The following is a 21,056-nucleotide window of genomic DNA, read 5'->3' as shown; positions in this document are numbered from 1 at the left end:
TTATAGGGAAAGCACATAAATGGCACGTCCAGGCACATCTTTTGTTTGACTGTCTCCCTCTCATTTTCGACTACAAAACTGAACAAGCTGAATGAATGTTTAGTTCCTAACATTCAACAAACTCAAGCAAATACAAAGACCAGCAGGTGCTCTTAAAATGTTGAAGCGTTTGAAATAGAATGGCTATAGAAACGGTTTCTTGTCTCAACTACCTTGTTTCACTTCCTGCTCAAACGTGGTAGCAACTTTTTGGCACTTGGCACAAAAAATCGCCGCAACAAGCGTTTCTGACATGAAATTCCACAGATTGTGCTTATATGAGGATCCAGAGCCATTAAAACTGATAATTCTAGGTACTGTGAATGTATTGTATTCTAATTTTATGCGAACTTGGCAGCCATACGTTGCGAGTGAAGCCAAAAGAGTGTTGTGTAAAGAGGTTTAGTCCCAACAATGACCATTCGCGTACATCCTTCCTTTAATCGTCCCTTTACCATTCAAATCATCCCTTCATTTATCAAATCGACCAAACTTCAATTAAATCACATTATGACGCTCACTCCCAAACTTAGTGATTAATTTCTCCTGCACCAACAACAGCTGCACCTGATCATTCAAACAGGCCATCGAGTCGGAACGCGTATATACATCCACCAAGACTCACACCAGCTCCTTCTCACAAGAAAACTCACGGAGAGTGGGCTCGTCCCAATCAAACACAGGGTCAATCGTGCACACTCTCAAAAACCACAGGAAACGTCGAGTTCAGCACCAAGGCATTAACAAACTAGCAAAACTAAACGTGTTTATCTCATTATAACGCGTCTGTATACACCAGGGGCTCATTTAATCAAGGTATGTGGAGTAGAACTGGACTGCGATGCAGCAAAACTCACTGTGTGTTGCAAGTGCACAAACTGATGAAGATATCGTCTCTTTCTGAATAGTTCAAGTATCCAGTTACGGAAGAGTGTAATATGCCAGTCATCAACATCCATTCTCATATGCCCATCTTGGCTAGACAATTGAATAAAGGTGCGAGACTTTGATTTTCATCGGCTGAAAAGCTCCATCATAACATGATGATGGAAGAGCTTGAAGCACTCCGGTGCAAGCGAAGCATCATGAATAGCTCCTGGAGCTACATGTCCTCATACCGGAGCTCATTTCCAATCTCGTTTTACCTTATTTCGCAACAACACTTGACTTGGCGTTGTCCCTTTTATGCTAACATTTTCTCGTCATTCTATATAGAATCAGCCATGCCAGAACCTCTCTACCTACCGATGACACCATCAACCCCATCATCAACCAAGCGAAACTTCTCAGCTCCTTCCGCTTTACAACCTGTATCACTAGCACCACCAGCAATCCCAATCTCCTCCCTCCCAGTCTCATCCATTCCATTCCCAGTCTCAGCTTCAGCATCGGCTAGCTCACGCCGCTCAAACCGCAAAGCAAAACCCCTCTCCCGTATTGACTCGACCTCAACACTCCCCGCATCCATTGACGTCCTCACACCACCAGCAACTGCATCCACACCATCTAAGAAATCTTTATCGTCTCATGAACTCCCTGCAAGTCCTCTAGATATTGTATGCGACTGGTGTGGATCTGATAAATTCAACCAGTGGAGGTCTGGACCTCAAGAGTATCCCCGTCTGTGCAATCGGTGTGGAGTATCGTATATGAAGAAGGCCAAGTTGCCTGATCTGGCTACGGGCCTGCGATCGCCTGAGGTGTTGACGCCAATGACGTATGAGGAGAAGAGGGAGACGCAGAGGAGGTTTAGAGAGACGGCTGCTTGGACTCGCAAGACTTTGGTATGTGTTATTATGAACTTTGTGGTCTTATTGTTATGATTGTTACGTGAAGATGGACGAAATCTCAATTTGGAGCTGGACGTGCCGCCTTTGTTTTGGCTGCTTTTTGTTTTGGCTACTTCAATGAAATCCCACAAAATCTCACCCGGTCTATATTGACATAGATCGCAAACCCAGAAACCCCCAAACCAGACATCTCAGAGCAACCAAAACGCATGCCAAAACGTCGTGCCTCAACAATCGCAGCCTCCCAAACCACCTCAACCGAAGAACTCGACCTCCGCATTACCAAACGCAGAAAATCAACCGCCTCCCCATCAGCCATCCCTTCCTCTGTAATTCCACACCGACGTCCCAAATCACCTAAATCAGCAACTTCATCCACCACATCCAAGAAATCCAAGCCTGTAACTGCAGCGGTATCACCAGCATCACATCCATCAATCCCTAAAATCACATTGAAATTCACTCCAGCAAAGTACTTCAATTCATCTTTTGCTGATGCGTATGATTCGATGGATGAGGATAATCAAGAGTACGAGTCTTATGATGAGTCGACTACGATTGATGTTGGTTCTGTGGAAGATTTCGAGTATGATGATGAGTTTAGTAGCATGGGAGTCGAGCATTATGATGATGTTTTGAAGAGTGATGGGGTGGTCAAGTTTGTTGATCAGGAGTTGATGAGGCTTAATAAGGTGACCATACGAACGACGTCCATAAAAGTTTTTTGTCTCTTTGATATTATGAGGAAACCCGTCTAACATAACTGATCTCATGCTTATAGACAGACGTCAAAGTCAATCACTCGGATGCCCTATTATTGATGCTTGCATCAGTTGCCGAGTACTGTTAAAAGAGTCCAAGTGTTGAACATCAAGTGTGACAGTTTCATTCCAAGTTTATTCCAGAAATCCTAGCTGGGAACCTACAAAAACCTATACAAAACAGTAGAATTTTCAAAGTCGTTTAAAAGTGAGATAGTTATAAAGTGTATCAATAAATCAACCAAGAACAATACTTTTATCCCTCATGTACATACATAAAATCACCATCATACAGTAAGACTGGCCATCGTTAAGTTGTAAGTTTTGCATAATCAGAACTCAGACCAAAATAATGCTCCAAGGATTTGATCCATTCTTTGTGCAAAGTATATGTATGAAGCTCTTCACTTCCCATCTTTCTACAAAATGCGCGGCTACGGCTGTCCTAAAAATTACACAAAGCTGCCACCACAATTTCAACGACGACGATCATCATTATATCGTCGATCATCTCGTCCGCCACCATCTCCTCCTCTGCTACCATCTCTTTTATCAACACTATATGAAGACCTACGATCTAAGAGTTGACGGCCATCATACCCATTCCTGGAATCCATATTATTGTACTGCTGGTTGTTACCAGGACCTCGACCACGCTCATTATCATATGGTGGCCGATGGTCATAGTCACCACGCCCTCCGTCACTCCTACTCGAATCATACCGGTCTACTTTGTTTGAGCTAGTATTCCTATTCCTGTTATTATATCCATCGTCATACATGTGTCGATCATCTCGACCACGATCCAAGTCTCGTGCATCCTTCAGCGGCAGTGGCTGAGAAGGAATATTGTTCAATTGCCTATATGACGGATTCAGTGTATCGATACCAGTATTACTTCGATAGTCTTCCAGCCTCCTATCGTCAGATGGTCTCCTCTCATCAGACAGCCTCCTATCATCCATGATGCGTCGATCATCAATGCGGCGTTCTGCATGCCTTCGCTCGTCTGGCATCATTCTAGGTTCAGCCCTTCTATCATCATCTTTCATCCGTCGGTCCTCATGCCTTCGTTCGTCAGACAGTACTCTAGATTCAGCCCTTCGATCATCAGACAAGGTCCTAGATTCAGACCTACGGATATCATCATGTCTTCTATCCTCAACAGGAATTACATGCCTTCGGTCTGGATCAACTCGTCTCATTTCGATATCAGAGGAAGACCTCCTGTTACCGATATTGTCCTCAGCTCTTCGATCCCCAATACGGACATCGTCAGGTCTTCGCTCAAGAACACGGATATCATCAGATCTCCTATCAGCCCGTATACCACCATCACTAAAAATTACGGCAGTTCGACTATCAGGTAGTACTCGAGAAGACGGATTATTATGCTCTCGTCGTTCAAGTTCTGCTGATCCAGGTATAACAGCTGTACGACGTGCCAGCTCGTTGGTCAATATTGACGCCATATCGTCCTTTTGTCGTTTAGGCTGATGTTCCATCTGTTGCACACGTTCCAGAGATCTGGATCGACCTCGTTTTGAGCTGCTGGGTGTTGGAGGATGTGACGTAGAGGCACTATGTATTCTCATAGCGTTTTCTAGACCGGGCTGGTATCTTATCTGTTGCTGAAGGACGAAAAGGCACAAAAAGCGTTAATGACTGACTTGATATGTCCTCAAGCGTGGAAATTGAGCACATGATATAAATGAGATCTGCCCCGTGTGCTTAGGAAACAACTTACTGCAGAAGCATGTCCCTTTGGAGCATCACGACACAGCTTTGTGAAAAACTTGATATCGGCCGTCTGTATTTCATCCATAGCCATCGGTACAGCCTTTGCCAAGTCTCCAGAAGCAGAATCATAGTCTCCTTCATTATAAAAGAAGACTGCTCTCGCCAAATATAGTTCAAAGGTTGGCAGCAAGTTCTCGACTTCTGTAAACATTCGAAGTACTTTTGGATGACTCTCAGGATTGCCAAAAGCCATATCTGAAGCCTTCATGACACTATTTGGTCGAACGCATAGACAAAGTTAGTGTTACAAAGAGCCAAAATATTCCTCCAAATTATTCCACATTTAGAATACATACGTGGATTTCGCCCACAGCGCAAGCTGTTTGCTCCTCATATCTAGATAATTTGCCTTCACAGGCTGAGATACAGCGTGCTTCCATATAGCAGAGACGGGTACTATATCGACCTGATTCTCCTTCATCCACCAGTCTCCATTGCTAGCACTAGTCTGATCAAACGGTATGATAAAGAGATCAGGCGATATAAATGGTGGGATTGTGGGTGTTGGTGGTGGCATTACGTTCTGGAATCTATAGAATATGGTGTCTTCTGGTAAAGGTGGTGGTGGGAGAGGTCTAGAGCTGAACGGACCAGGCATTGGCTGCTGCTGTATATGAGATGGGGATTGTGGTTGTCTAAATGGACCTGGTTGTTGCTGCAGCATTGGGCTGTTTGGCATCATGTTTGGAGGTACCATATGAGGAGGTAGTAATGGAGGAGGGCCATGCTGCTGCTGTGGAGGTATTACATTATTATGATGGCTACTATGGTGATGGTGGTGGTGATGAGGTTGTGGAGGAATAAAGTCTGGTTTTGCAGCAACAGATGGTGATGGTTGTCGTTGTTTGGAAGGAAGAGGAGAAGCCTGAGATCGTAAAGAAGATGTGACGGCATCAGCGATGTCGTATATACTAGTAAATATGGCGGGAGCTGGACGACTCTTGGGAGCCATTTTGCGAGGTTATTGCACCGTGCAAGTTATTTTCCTAACAAAGCTTGAAGAAGCAATAAAGCTGTTCCAATGCTTGAAGCGAATTGTTGGTAATCAAATGCAAGCACATTCATACACTTCCTATGTCATCTCATACCTTCTTCCTTGTCTAAAGCCCAAATCGTGTGTTTTGCAAAATCAAAAAGTTGAAGTCGCTCTTGGCGAACAACGAACGAGGTGGTTGAACGCGTTTTTAGACAGTAACTCGCCATGTATTCGCGTATAATACCACGAGATATCCTTCAATCCAAGCTATGACGTTGCCAACCTCCTACATAATCTGCTTCGCAAAGGCGTGCTTTCAAACTGGCATGCCTAAGGCAATTATGGGTGTAAGGGGCCTACAGACGTATATCGCTGCTCATCCGGCTGTCAGCGTACCGTACACATTTACTTCATCAACTACTGATCGTCTCGTTGTTGATGGAAACTCACTGCTTCATGCTGTTTCAAAGGCAGTGAAAGCCCACAATTTCGGCAAGTTATCTGTTGGGTTTTAACGGGACAAGTTCAACTTTGTCCTATACCGTTTGCTAATATACCTTTCCTCCATCCGTATTTATAGGGAGGTACCAGCTTCTTTCTCAACATTTGAAGGACCATCCCACAAACAAGGTACTAGATCTAGGACATCTACTTGAACGTTTGTTTCCTGGTCGGATGCTCACAGCTACCCATTCTCGCTCAATTGGATCCAGCAAATCGTGATTTTCGACGGTGCACTGCCAGCCTACAAACAAGCTACTCGACGAACACGATTTCTGGAACGGATAGCTCAGATCCCGTCTCTGGTCTACGATTCATCAATCTTGCTGGGACCTCTTGCTGTACTTTGTTCGCTAGACTCAATGGAAGCCTCATTTGTCTCGCATGGTGAAGCCGATTTGGTCGTTGCCCAACTCGCACAGACACTCGGGTGTCCAGTACTGGCTTCAGATAGTGACTACTACATATATCCAGATATCGAATACGTGCCTCTAGATTTGACTACTGTAAAGGACAAGACGATGGAGGGACGACTATACAACAACACCATCACTCGTAGCTTATTGGGTCTGCCTAGCCCGTCACTGCTTCCTGCTCTAGCAGTTTTAGTAGGATGCGATTATAGTGCTACTGTGGATATATTTGGTCAAGTAAACAGGTACATTCCAGATCTCGCTCGACCTAAAACATCAAAGGAACGGATTAATATTATGGCAAGAACTCTAGCAAGCTGCGGCTACATGGAATCGGAAGCTGCTCTGAAGAAGATTCTGCCCAATAGTCTGTCTAGCCCATTAATGGAAGCCGTCAGATTCTATACACTTATGGACGACGGAACTGACATGAGTATTAGTAAGGCCAGAAGTAGCAACAGATCTGTATACTCACCGCAATTAACAGAACTCATCACCACGAAAACAATGTACTGCGTCCCATTCCTCGAAGATGTGAAAATGGACTCGTGCTGGAACATCTCACGTCCAATCCGTGAGAGACTCTATAGACTAATTCATCAACGAAAGCTAGCGGATCTATCGCAAGGTGTAACCGAACACATTCGAAGAGGAAGAACTGTGGCCGAAAAACTCGTAACTCCCGACTTGAGTTTCCCATGTAATCTAGCTCCACGAGCGACGTATCTAAGCTTGCTCTGCTCGGACTCAACCGCCATCCAATCCTTACCAACTAATCATCAACCTATAGTAGCAGCGGCTCGATACTTGTCTGCAGAATTGCTCGACATGCCATCGGAAACAGTAGAAACCATGATCATTGTCGGACTAGCTTCACTATCGAATCTCACGTTAGAAGACATTGACGGCTCCTATACGGATAATGTGAATTGGGAAGCTATTCATCTTGCTGCTCAACTACAAACCGTCTTGGCTTGTGCGTATCTGGGGGCTGAGACATTAGAAGGCGAAAACAAAGAGCTGAGAATGGCTCATTGGCAATGCTTTGACGGAGTCATGATAGTCTACACATTGACGCATCCTTGTATGGCAGTGGAGCTGAAAAATATACTGAGTAGTACATGTTTGACTACCTTAAATCTGGCAATGAACGAAATGAGAATGGAGGACTGGGCAAGGCGGGTTGTGATGTAAGTTACTGGAGAGTTTGCTTTGGAAGGAGGCATGGATCTTTAGCAATGCTACATTTTTTTGCTAGTATCTCGCCTTCGTTTCGGTTCAGTCCTTTAATTCTTCCTTCCTTTTCCAAACAATAGGAATCCAGTGTGAGGTAGTTACTAGATGAAGGACAACGTCATCTTACTGAAGCAATTGAGTCGTATTATGAGATCTCGACATGCAACTAGACATTATGATGATGGAGGTCTGAGGATATTACGATGATACGATTGTGCCACAGAACGATGTAAAAGAATGGAGACTATGATCAAACTGAAATAAGTTGAAGTAGTCTCGCTGGGATTGGGACATTCAATAATTGTTGATAGAGACGATATATTTGCATTACACGAAGACGGTTTACAAGATAAGGATTCTGCAACACTCAAATAGAGTATCATGATCCGCATGTCTGGGAGTTGCGTGAAAGTCCTTTGTCTTGTTTTACTTCCGAGCTCGTCTTCAAGGACGGGACTGATTCAAATACGATTTCAACAATTTGAGTTCATTATATTTTCTGATCTTGGAACACAAAGCCTTTTATACGATGGATTCAGTGAAGGGTGATTTGAGTGTAATCAATAGATGAGGTTTAAGCCAGATGCTTATAGACTGGTTGACACATTTGCATACATTTGTTACCGTTCTTGGGCGTAGCGAGTATATGAAGGACCCATGCCTATTCAGATTTTGAAACCCCAAACATATAGATGTGAGGCAAAGGGATATTTCGTCTGTACATAATGCGTACCTCACAACACAAATGTGAACTTACGTTATTCGTATTCAATACTGACTGAGAATGTAAAGAAGGCCATCACACATAATATACACCACCCGGCTGTTTCATTGTTGTAGCCCTTCACTTTTCTACTATATTACATCAAAGATGTGCTTACAGAAAAACCTTGCCACATTTATAATTTACTATGTGCGTTTGTTGGCCTCAAGTATACACCCTACGAGTACCATTGGTGCTCTGTTTCTGCTGCTACTTCAGAGTTGTACGGGACCGACTCTTGCCACATATCCTCACTCGCTGTTGCCAGGCCTCCTATTCCTAATCCCATTACTTGCTGATGTTCACGAGCCTTGAATTGATCGACATGAAGAGATGGAGGGCGGGATGTGTTGGATTTTCGGCTGGTATGCAGGGAGCGGAATTCATTCCTGACATAATGGCGATAACCCGGGCGAGTGTCACGTCCAAACTGCAGATCGATAGACAAGCGTCTGTCAGACGGAGATGTCGTAGGCTTGGTATACGTGGATTTTGGTGGGACCGAAAATATCGGTGCTTGTGTTTCCATCAATAAGGGAATGACCAAATCTAAATCCATTGTTTCTGACGGAGCGCGTCCTTGGGCAAACGCAAATCCAGGTAATATGGTATGCACCAGATCATTATATAGATCCTCTGAAGGTGGCTTACTTAACACAAGCTTCGTCAACTCTATAAAAGATATAAAAACACAAGAGGATGGAAGTCAGCATCAGACCAATGAAACAATCCAGTCAAAAAATATGATAATGTCAACAGCAAATACAGCGTGGAACACACACCAGCTAGAGTGTCCAACTCTGGAATAGTGTAGTTTTTGAGTGCTGCCGAGACCACCTCACTGCGAATTCCTAGATTCAGCATCGCAATACACCGCACGAGAATATCTTGTACGTCCTGTTCAAGATTCCATGATTTGAGGTTGATCAGGGTGTTTGAGAAAACGTCCTGATAACCTAATACCAAATCCGAATGTTTTGTTGATAATGGGCAGAGGGTAAGAGTCAATATCGATACCGTTTGCCACTGGCGAGAGGCTGCAGCCGCACGGGCCTGTTTACATAATAAAGATACAACGGTTTCAGCGACCGTGGGAGACAAGAGGCATAGTTGGCACACGACTTCACAATATTTCGATTGCGTTTCGGGTATGGTAGAATGACAATACGTGGTGATCCAGCTGGAGAATCGTGGAAGAATACCAGAAATGGCGTCTGCCCATTGTTGCTTATCCTTTTCTATGCCACCTAGTATCTGTTGTAAAAGTTTCAACTCGACTACAGCATCAACTGGTTTTGTCATCATTCCGTCTACTAGCGCTGATAGCAATACTCGAGGTTCTTCATTAGACAAGATGCTGCTAGCATTTTCAATACATTGCCGTAATGTCCACGAGTCACAGCAATCATGGCCAAGTGATTGACATGACGACGTGACAGACAGGGCAGAGAGTACAGACAAACACATCTTGGCTACTACTTCCATCTGTAGCTTGGGTCGTTTACTTCTCAACTTTACCAGGCGTTGAAGCAAAGCCGTCGCAACCATGACCAACCTAACTAATAAGGGCCTTATTGCCAGTGATTCTTTCGAAACTATTTTTACGATTGCATGTCGGGCCGGCGATCCTGCTACTGCGGATGATGCATTCGCTTTCGGCTGCGAAGGCATCAGGGTTGAGTCACCAGTACCAATAGCTTCTTCTTTGCTGGATTTTAGTGTATTCTGATGGTCGCCACTGTCTACGGATTCACTTTGTCGTTTCACTTCAACATAAACGGGCTTGGACATCTTTTCTAGTTGTTGGCATGCGGCCGATATTACACGCATTGTCCAAGACAAGACAGAATACTCTGCTAATACACCTTCTTGAGCAACAAATTCGGCATCTTCACAATAAACAGCCACCAGCTGCAATCCCCCAGACACGTTTGTGACGTGGGCCAATATGTTCATCGACATCAATAAACGACCGAGATAACTCGAGCTTGCAAAACTATCTAACGGTTTTATCAGCTGACGTAGCAATCCATCAACACCATGCTTACAAAAGGTTTCTAGCAGCCGTAGTGAAAGATTTGTATCCACGTTCATAAATGCCATCCCTGTATTTCGTAGAGTCTTTATAAAGGCGACTGTATTATTTGACATGGGTATTAAGAATGGCGAGGTCGTGGCCATGTTGAAGAGTTCGTTGGTATATCGACCAATGGCATATCTTTGGCCAGAAGGATCTATAGTAGGATTCGTTTTATAGTAGGCATACAGAACAGACAATATATCACACTGAATGGCGACCAGACCAAATGCTTGAGCTGCAACTGGGAAGCATGACGACGTATACATCACTTCCAACAGCGCACAGACCTCATTTTCCGTCGATTTCGACAAGACTTCATCATCTTCCACATGATTTGCCATTTCGAGACGATCAGTACAAATGGATTTCAGACGATCAAGGATGACGATTGCATGTATATGATATGTCAAGAGTATTACGAGTTGGAAGGGGGACAATATATTATCGGTTGCTATAACGCTTCTACGACTGACTTCGCCAAATGGTAGTAGCTCGACGATACCTGGAGTTGCACGAACCCAATCTTCATATCGGTTGGACGGGCAAGTGCAAACCAATGCATACCACGTCGTGAGGAAGCTGTCTCCTTCAATACCATCCTCCATCTCTCCTGGTACATATTCATCAATACTAAGGAAGGGTGTCTCAGCTTCCTTTGCTAGTAGCTTCAATCCCGACTCTGAGGCCAATAGAGTCAATATCAGCGGAGAGACAGCATGGAAGACCCTTACTGGGGATTCCGACAAGAGTCGTGTAATGCAAAACAAGAGCTTCATGTCGACCAATACTCGGATGGGTATAGCATTTAAGGATTTTAAAATAGATGTGATGGTACTCAAAGCCTCAATAGTTTCGTCCTCCCAATCTCCGTGCAAATTGTGAGCCATTTCATTCAGCTTACAGCAATTATCAAAGAGAGCTATGAGTTGAGCCATTGGTGCTAGTGCTGTAGCCAATCGTGATGATTTTGAGGACAAGACCAGACTGATGATTTTAGGATATAGACCTTGTCGTATCAATGCGTTCGTAACAGTTACATTATTCAGACTTTGCGAGAGGCTTGATATGATATCCATCTTTAGACTTGTTGAAGCTGTTTCCATCAGTTCAACTAGCTTATTCAAGATCTGTTGGTCCTACGAGGAACATGTGGGTGTTTAACGGTATCACACGACAATTTATGAGCCGATTATACTCACGACCAAAAGAGAAGCAGCCTTGTTGGACTCTTCTGTAATCACTCGAAATATCCTGAGCAATATTCGTATAGTCGATTGATCCTGTAGAAAGGAAATCAGCATCAGACACGTGAAAACGACAAGGCGAATATAAACAACGTACACTGGCCCAGTCTAGACAAAAGGACAGGATTGAAGTGATGGTGTCCAATATTTCTGGAATCAACAAGTCAGTTCTATGGTATTCGGTCGCGATAGTAATGGCTTGAAAGTACCTGACGCAGAAGAATCGTCCTGATCATTATCATCATGACGCAGCGAACGTAGATAGTTTGCCAAGAGCATCTCGATATCAGCTAGTTTTGAAGCAAGCCGACTAGCCATCTCCTGCAGGCGGTGTGGTTTGCTTGGATTGCAATTCAATGCGAGATCCCACATGTGTAGCAATCGAGTGCTATGTTTGGAAGAGAGACATTGAGTCTATGAATACAATTCGAATAAAATGATGGAGTTCATAGAGCTCATATACCGTATTTCTTCCGCAACAGATGACGATCCAACAATATTGTCAGAAGAATGATTTGGTTTGTTTCGAGATAGAAGCTGTCTGCGTGGCGCTGAATTGTCAGATGTTGCTATGGCTTGCGTCCACCATTCATCCAAATAAGGCTCAAGCAGTCTGGGAGGCATCTTGTTGACGGTTTTGATCTGTTTTCAGAAAAATCATGTGAGAAGAGAAGCAGCTTGAGCTCGAATATGAACCAGTGATAACTGTTGAGATATTGTACCAGATCATTCAGTGAGAATTTCCTACAATTTTGGCGCTAGCTGTAGCTGGGAAGCCATATAACTTTTGTCAACGTTTTGACGTCGTTGACGCAGCACTTAACAGTCAAGATATTCGTAGCGACGCGTAAACTAAGACGTGAATAGACAAAAAGACCCACTAATTGTTCACTACGTATTTAAAGACGAACAAATTGACTTCATTTTTTTTAGAGAATTGTGAGGAATTGCAAGGAATAGTCTTCTACATCTTGGCCAAGTACTTGGCACGGTATTCGGCTGTCTTTTGACGGTACATCTCGTACTTGATGCGGAGCTTGTCAGCCTTGGCCAATTCGTTACGGGCAACTTGTTGACTGTAGACGAATGGAAAAATAACACGTTAGTTCATCAATCGATGTTTATAAGCGGAGATGCAATTTAATTGAGACCTGTGTGCTTCGTCAGGGCCGTCAGCGAATCTATAAAGAGTGAGAGTCTTAGAAATGGAGTCCAAGGTCCAAAAACCCAAACTTGCAATGACTTACCGGAGGGTACGGCAGTGAGCGTACATAGAAGCCAATTCGGTGGATTGGGAGATACCAAGACTAATAATAAGGAAATGCGTGTGAATACCAACTCGTACTACATCAAACCAACGGAACTTACCCTCCGTGAATTTGGATGGCACTGTCAATTAGACCCAACACCAATCGTGGGACCTTGATCTTAGCCATAGCGATTTCACGGGCAGCAGCCTTGGGGCCTTTAGCATCCATGGCAGCAGCAGCATGGTAAACAAGACGTTTGCACATTTCTAAACTCAGAGACAGTTAAATATTGAAGTTTGCCCATATTGCATGGAAGCTGCTCTTACCAAGATCAATTCTGGCTTCAGACAAGTCCCATTGAATCTTTCCTTGTTCACCCTTGAGCTTTCCGAAGGGCTTCTTCTGGGGGTTGGTACATTCCAAGATTGCGAGTTCCATGGCACGTTCTCCAACACCCAAAGTTCTCATACTAGAATTGACAGTTGGTAAGGACGCTGGCAGATTGATTTCAAGCGTATGAGTAGCACTTGCCAGTGATGAATACGACCACCACCCAAACGACCTTGTAAAACTTCAAACCCACGACCTTCGCCCAAGACCAAGTTCTCGACTGGGACCATGACGTTGTCGAAGATGAGTTCATCGTGACCGTGAGGTGCATCATCGTAACCAAAGACGCTCAAGTGTCGGACGGTGGTTAAACCCTTGATGACTTTTCCGTCATTGTTGGGGTACTTTGGTACCAAAACAATGGAGTGAGAAGTGTGACGGCCGCCCATATCGTCAGTCTTTCCGACGACGATGTAGAGCTTGCAGTGAGGGTCTGAGCTTCCAGAAATCCAGTGCTTTCGACCGTTGAGGACGTAGTGCTTTCCGTCCAAGGTCTTGGTCATCTTGAAGGCCAAGTTCTAAAAGAGAAAAGAATGTGGGTGGACGCGTGGTAGAAACTGACGATTCGGAGAGGACTTTACTGTAGCATCGGAACTGGCAACATCGGGCTCAGTCATGGTGAAAGCAGATCTGTTCAGATTGTGCTAGTTCAGCAAAATAAAAGGTTTGGGATGATGAAACAAAATGTGAAGCATACCTGATCTGGGCTTCCATCAATGGCTTCAACCACTGTTATCAAGTGGGTAAGGGGTCTTGTAAATAAAGATACATCTTCTTTGTATTCAATCTTGACTTACCTTGGCTTTTTGTTCGGGGGTACCGTATTTGGCAATGAGTTCCATGTTACCAGTGTCTGGGGCCTATACAACGATGTTTACGATTAGATGAAGATATCGATGAGGTCACATGTGTTGCGACTCGAATACAATCCACTCACAGCGCAGTTGGTAGCAATGGAAGCCAAGGTAGAGTGTCCGAGCCATTCTGTATAGAGAATTGATTCATTAAATCGTGCATGGGAGCACTTTCAGTCACAAACAAAAGTGTGTACCACCTATATGGAAAATGTGTGAGACCGAGTAAAGTTGAATTTGTAAAGCAAAAACACAAACCACATACAGATCTATAGGAAATATGTGTTAGCTCGAGTAAAGTTGACTTGCAAAGCACAACAAATTTGTATTATGAACTTACGACAGAGTATTCCATGACACTTAGACCTTGTCCCAAGTCACCGTATTCTTCGGTCAAGAACATGTTCCATAAGCCGAGTTCACGGGCACGTGCTCGCAATACATCGACGATTGGGGGAGTTGCAGCCCAACGATCGGTCATGGCGTTCTGGGAAGGGGATATTGGATGAGTTTTGCCATTTCGATCAGACGGTAGAGTTGTATAGAAGCCGGGCTCACCAATTGGTCTGCATAGATGGGCTGAGCAGGGATACATTCGTTCTACAAGAAATGCAAAGTGTTGGTAGAACAAACAGAAATCGTGGTGTTTAACGCTACTGGTTCAAGCAGGATAGACAGACACTACGGAATGGCCGGGTGCGCCTACCTCGACGAAAGCCTGGACTTTGGCGAGGATGTTGACAGCCTTTGCGCTGAGCATGACACCACTGTCGTGCTTTAAAAGCAAAGAGTTGATGTTAGTGTTGATGTTGGACAGAACGAGGACCACCAGCCGTTTGCGAGAGTCACGGCGGTCAAGAGGACGTAGCAATACAAGTAGAAGCTATACATACCATAACAGCACCTGGGCGCTGGTGGGCAGCTACGGGAGAAATGTGTTGAGCAGTAGCCATTTTGTTTCTAGAGCGAAGGGAGAGGATTGTGAGTTATGAGGGACGTTGGGACGAACTGAAGATGGACAGATGCAAGTGCTTGAGGGGAGGTTAGTGCTATTCGTACCTTTTGTTGCTTTTCAAAGATGAAGTAAGTGTCAATCGTAGCACAAGGTCGTGGGGGAAGCAAAAGCGAGAATAATGACGTAGCTAGTTGCACTAACCAGGAATTGGCGTTTCGAACGGCGTACATGCATCAAGTAGAATTGATCTATTTGCTGCAACAGACCAGAGGTGCAATTGATTTATTAATTGCAGTCTGTTTGTGGTTGGATTGGAAACAATACTACTGAGCGAAAGCTCTTAAACAAAGTTATGGATCACCCCAAATGTAACTCCAGCCCCGATGATACAGTCACCAGCAGTAGATCAACTGGTTCCGATCAGAGTTTCTAATAGAAATTGTGTGAGAAATATCAGGGCCTGATATTCCAAAATGGAGAGTCTGAAAATACACGATAAGTGACACGTAATCCCGTAACGTTGATGTGTTCCACTATGCAGAATTACAGCAATACCAACTTTTTCTTGTTGGCATCCACGTGTTTTTAATCATCATCTGATTCCATCACGTTCGACACGATTGGTTCTCCGAAAAACGTCAGTTTCTCAGCACAAGTTCACAACAAAGGAAGCCTTGAAACGCTTGGTCCACATTGAATCCATTCTTAACTTAACGAATAGCCTCGGATCCATCCACCGACAGACAATTTTTATAGCTACTCTCATCCAATTTCCTAACAACACCACGTTGCGAGACAACAGCAATCGAAGCCCCAAAAGAAGGTAACCTGGTCGCAACAAGAAATGTCTTGGAAGCGCAACCATGACTACAGATATTACAGCCCACTCCACAGATCCCCCAGTATTCTTTGCCAGAAATAGTCCCCCTGAACTGTCAACCTACCTGCCAAAATCATCATCAACCCCTTCTAAAACATATTCAACACCACTACCTTCATCACCAGAATCCCTACCTCGAACATTTACTAGTCCTTCTCATAGAGCGCTCTCTTCTTCCTTTGATCAGGACTTGAGGCTTCTAAACGACGAACATGATCATGAACTTGAGACAGAGGACGAGGAAGATGCCTCCTTCGAATATCTGACTTCAGGCGTCGGGAACAGCCTTCCATTGACGGTAAGCCTGGTTGGATCTAATTCGCTCGTGATGCCCCACAACTTTTTATTTTAAAAAGGGCTAGATATCAGCCATTCACTACTATCACATCCTAACTGTTCATGTCCTAACTCTAGCCATTCTCAAATCAAGTCGGCGGCCACACTCCAGTACTGCGGTTTTCAGAAAGAGCCATTTGCAAACCTCTAGATCCAATGGAACAGACGTTTTACGAACTAGTAGAAGCAATGCACCCAGAGCTGCAACAATATACTTGTACTTATCTAGGTGTTGTCAATGTCAACTACTCTACAATACACGGAGAAGGTCCAGCTGGCCAGGAATGGTGGCTGGAAGGAACTCCGGTAGTCTTGCTCGAACAGAATCGTCACTTGCTACTAGATCAGCCGCAAATACCATATCACGAGCGTACAGCTAGTGACCCAACTGGAAACTCGATCGCATCTAGCACAAACTCGTCGGACGAATCCATAAATCTCTTTCGTATAAACAATCGTAGACTTCAGCAGGGAGAGTTGTTTCGAGAAGCACTCTCGCCAAAGAGTTTACGAGCTCGTTTTGCTCAATTGAAATCAACTGTAGGTGCTATGAAACGGAGGCACTCTATCAGTGGCTTGAAAGATGCTGATGGCTCGTCCAGTAAACTGGTATTACCAACCAACGAGAATACTACTATGCCATCTACACCGACTCAAAAACCGAAATCGATTATAGCGACTCCCCCTGTTATTGCTGATCGGGCATCATCTGATTCGTTGACTCCCATCTTCCAGATGGATAATGACGAGGCAGATGTAAAACCAGATTCCACATATAAAAGCCGTAGAAAGGGCCATACTCGAACAAATAGTTATGGTGCTACCAGTACACTAGGTCGACAATCATATACTCCATCGCCATCATCAACGTCAACACCATCAAAATCTGAACCTGAACTGCCGCCCGCAACAAACGCCAACATGAATCCATGGTCGCTGCAATGCTATATAAACGTATTGAAGAGTCCACGTCAGCTAGATACTCCGCAGAAATTTCTATTATTGGGAGACTTGACAGAGGGTATGAAGAGGTAAGTTTGTTACATTGTTGGCTTCAGTCGAGATCATACCCGTTCAAAAATGTCCATGTTATACTTACTGTGCAACCGTTTCGTAGGCCATGCATTTTGGATTTGAAGATGGGAAGAAGACAACATGGTGTCAGGGCGACTTTGGCCAAGGCTCGCAGTCAAGAAAAGAAGTGTGAACGTAGCACTAGTAAGGAGCTGGGAGTCCGCATCTGCGGCATGCAGGTAATCCCAAAACATTTGGTTGTTGTTCTTCATTGTTATTACGTCTTTTCTCCAAACTGATTTGTATTTGCAATTATAGGTCTGGAAGACAGACAGTCAAACATACATGTATTTAGACAAATATGCAGGTCGCCAAATCAACACCACTAATTTTAAGTCATCCTTACTCGGCTTTCTGGACTCTGGCGACTATTATCTCGTTGGCCATATACCCACACTCATTGCTAAACTTACCAAACTCCATAAAATAATTCAAACACTCCCACATTACCGCTTCTACGCCTCTTCGCTACTCATGATTTATGATGGCGCGTGGCTTGAAGAATCATCATCGTTACCAAACAAGCCCCGAGAAGTAGATGTGAGAATGATTGACTTTGCACATTTTGTGCCAAAAGCCCATCTTCTTGTGTCTGAACAAGAACCATCAACGCCACCAGGCTGCACTCGAGTGCCATTCCCACCAACATCAAAAGGCGCAGATAGCGGATACTCATTAGGTCTATCGTCTCTAATTGGATGTCTAACCGAAATATATGATGATTTTACGCATGGTGATGGTATCAATACTACAACTAATTCTAATACTCGAACGTCATTTGGCCATGTCAGAAAGGAAACACTTTCAAGTAGACGTAGGGCCAGTGTAGAACTTGGCGTAAAGCTGGTGGAATCTGACATCAACATGCAAATACCTTCGCTTGAAGTCGAAGGACTCTCATCAACATAGATAATTGTTACATTACCATATTCATCAGTTTAGTGCACATCCTTTGTATCTAGCTTATCATCTTTGGCTTATGTTATATAGATCATTCATACTGGGTACGCAGGTCAGATTCAGCTGATAAGTTTGGGTATGAATAAGTTTTGGGTGCTGGTATTATGTGCAGAAACCAGCGGGAGCAACGTTTACAGGGCGTAATCTGCTTGTAAAGTCCAGGCTCTCACATAAAAAACATCCGATCCAATCAATCACACTTTTTTGAACAAACACACAACCTTCACAAAACAGATATCAGCTCTGTGAAAGACGCATAAATGCCTCCCAAAAAGGCTGCATCCAAAAAGGCTGGCGGAAAGGACAAGAAGGATGGAAACAAGGATAAAGGTCAAGAAAATATCGAGTTGAACAATTCAGCTCTTGTTGATGGATTGCACGCTCCTCCTTCCTTTAGAGAGATGGAATTGGAGCTCCAGTAAGAGTTTGATTTGAGATTTGATTACTCGCTGTTGGGCGATCGCTTATTCGTTTTTCTGTAGAGTGCAAAGTCTTCAAAATCGCATTGTCGCATTTCAAGCCAGATTCGACGACATGTAAGCATGGATCCTTTGAATATGAATTTCGTTGAATTATTCACCCGTCTTAACTTGTAGGGTATCTGAAAACAATGAGCTCAGACGTGATGGTGAAGTTCAAGAACGGGATACTGTGAGTTAACGGCAACCAACGCTGTGGATGGCTTCTCTGACATTTTAGCTAATCAAAATTATATTTCGCATAGTTAGACGTACTTGGAGCTCTCAGGGCCGAATCTGAGCAAAAGGACGTGGAAATCGAATCGCTCAAACACCACATCGATGCAGTCAGGGAGACTTGTGAAGTTCAGATAGACTCGCTCAAGGGAGAATGTAAAAAGCAAGTGGAAGAAGTGCTAGCTACTATGGCAGAAAAGGATGCTCAACATAATGTCATACTGCAAGAGTTTGCAACCATCAAAGATTTTAGAGTAAGGTCATGATGCGCCTTCCCATTGCTGTTTTTCGTAATAATTAACGTAGCGAAATTCATCTAGAGGAAAAGACACGAGCTACTTGCAGAACTTGACAAGTCACGCGAAGATCTTGTGATAATAGAAGCCCGACATGCTGATGCCATGTCACGACTAGAACGACGATTTTTCGAAGACAAGGTCAGAATACAGCGAGAAGCTAATAGGAAGATTTCGGATCTTGCTGCCCAAGCGCATCAGGAGGCCGTTGCTAATTTGGACGAGACGACTCGAGATGTGTATAGAGAGAATGTTCGATTGGCAGATGCTCTGAAACGACACGTGGAAGACGGAGAAGGGCTACAGAAGCGGAATGCTGAATTGGAAGCTCGGTGCAAACTGTTGCTGGATGAGCGGGAAGTCAATCAGATGATTGTCAAGGAAAAGATATTGAAGAGCAAGTCACAGGGGTCTGAGGTGAATTTCAAAGACAAGTCATATCGTTTCTTCCGTTTATCAATTGAAAGAAACTCATTATTTATTGTCCTCTGTGTCTAGATCAAGGACTTGCATACAAAAGTCATGTCGTTGGAGAGTACCCTGTCAACGGTGATTCTCGGATTCGAACGAGAACGAGAAGCTTTAGCTTCCAGAGCTAGAATAGAGATCGATACAATTACCGCCACGACCGATGAATTACGACAAGATCTGAAACGACGTGTCAAGGAAGCCAAACATATCAAGGTTTCTTCAGTGTTTTATGTTGCAGTCTAGTATTAAAACCAAACGTTTTGGCGCGATATGCACTCTGACACCTATATTCTTGTAGCGACTGGCACAACATGTCTTGGATCAGCGCACAAGTCTAGAAAAGTTCTTCATGGACGCTCTGCACTATACTCGACAACAGATACGCCAGTCACGAGCAGAAGCACAACGAGAAGCCAAAGCCCAATACCAGTCTCAAATGCGCGCACTCGTCACATCCAAGGAAGCAACATCACCAGCACTACAGTCACTCAAGATTATACCACCAAACTCTAAGAAGGATTTGGTTCAACTGATTTTGGAAGAAGATCCCGTAACGGCTCCGAAACCAAATCAAGATGGTGGTGTTGACTTGACTGATCTCAGCTGGAGTGATAAGGAACGAGTGCTGCGTGTGCTCTTTGCTCAAATGAATGGAGTTAGTCTAACAGCTCCTGCATCCGATGATAACGAACAAGAGGATGAACGCGAAATCGAACAAGTTCCCGAGCAAAAGGAAGCTGTTGCTGCTACTGATGGTGCCTTTGCAAGACCGAAAAGTGAATCTCAAGCTCAAGCTAAACGGCCATCTGCAGCATCGTCTAGAACACCGAATTTGCCTCAGTTGAGGTCTCTGGCAGAAACAGCCACGTCGAGTTTCCAGTCATTAGGACTTGATATAACAGGAATACCATTAGGAAATTAAAGACGTGTATTAATAAAGTAAAGCAAATATTAAAGTTATAAAAGAGCAGACTGGCAGTGATATAGTGAGAGTGTTACGGGTATTATGATTATTAGAGGTCATTCTTCTTGATTGGCTTTTGAGTTCTCTTAGCAGGTCGTTCGGCGATCACAGACTCAGTGTATTCTAAAACAATGTTCAATCAGTCACGTGCACTTTGGTGCATATCAAATCTCCAAAACAAACCTTTGATCTTGTCACCCATAACTTGTGTCAACTTGGCAAACTGCTGCTCTTTACCAGCCAGAAGCTTGATGATATTTCGTTGAAGATGGACTTCTTCCAACAAATCTCGTACGAATAACTGCAAGTCAGAGCTTTGTCCGTTAAG

General features: G+C 44.0%; 3 protein-coding genes across 3 annotated transcripts; 2 read left to right on the top strand and 1 right to left on the bottom strand.

Annotated features, from left to right (window-relative positions):
* Positions 1 to 12,567: 12,567 nt before the first annotated feature.
* Positions 12,568 to 15,050, bottom strand: SmJEL517_g05686 (uncharacterized protein; the record flags this gene model as incomplete). The annotated part of the gene is made up of 13 exons (XM_031171612.1): positions 12,568 to 12,679; positions 12,755 to 12,784; positions 12,851 to 12,910; positions 12,972 to 13,119; positions 13,180 to 13,347; positions 13,398 to 13,761; positions 13,825 to 13,873; positions 13,941 to 13,972; positions 14,041 to 14,103; positions 14,438 to 14,584; positions 14,656 to 14,697; positions 14,804 to 14,872; positions 14,991 to 15,050. The coding sequence occupies 13 exons, from the start codon at positions 15,048 to 15,050 to the stop codon at positions 12,568 to 12,570; spliced, it is 1,344 nt and encodes a 447-aa protein (XP_031022409.1).
* Positions 15,051 to 15,915: 865 nt separating this feature from the next.
* SmJEL517_g05685 (uncharacterized protein) lies at positions 15,916 to 18,251 on the top strand (the record flags this gene model as incomplete). Its single annotated transcript, XM_031171611.1, has 4 exons — positions 15,916 to 16,230; positions 16,347 to 17,299; positions 17,386 to 17,521; positions 17,601 to 18,251. The coding sequence occupies 4 exons, from the start codon at positions 15,916 to 15,918 to the stop codon at positions 18,249 to 18,251; spliced, it is 2,055 nt and encodes a 684-aa protein (XP_031022412.1).
* A 311-nt stretch (positions 18,252 to 18,562) lies between these two features.
* SmJEL517_g05684 (uncharacterized protein) lies at positions 18,563 to 20,686 on the top strand (the record flags this gene model as incomplete). The annotated part of the gene is made up of 7 exons (XM_031171610.1): positions 18,563 to 18,720; positions 18,785 to 18,838; positions 18,899 to 18,953; positions 19,027 to 19,251; positions 19,318 to 19,710; positions 19,792 to 19,977; positions 20,063 to 20,686. The coding sequence occupies 7 exons, from the start codon at positions 18,563 to 18,565 to the stop codon at positions 20,684 to 20,686; spliced, it is 1,695 nt and encodes a 564-aa protein (XP_031022411.1).
* Between the last annotated feature and the right edge of the window lie 370 nt (positions 20,687 to 21,056).

The sequence above is a fragment of the Synchytrium microbalum genome, assembly GCF_006535985.1.
Source record: "Synchytrium microbalum strain JEL517 chromosome Unknown SmJEL517_scf0055, whole genome shotgun sequence".
Classification (NCBI taxonomy): Eukaryota; Fungi; Chytridiomycota; class Chytridiomycetes; order Synchytriales; family Synchytriaceae; genus Synchytrium; species Synchytrium microbalum.
This window is presented reverse-complemented; position numbering and strand designations above follow the sequence as displayed.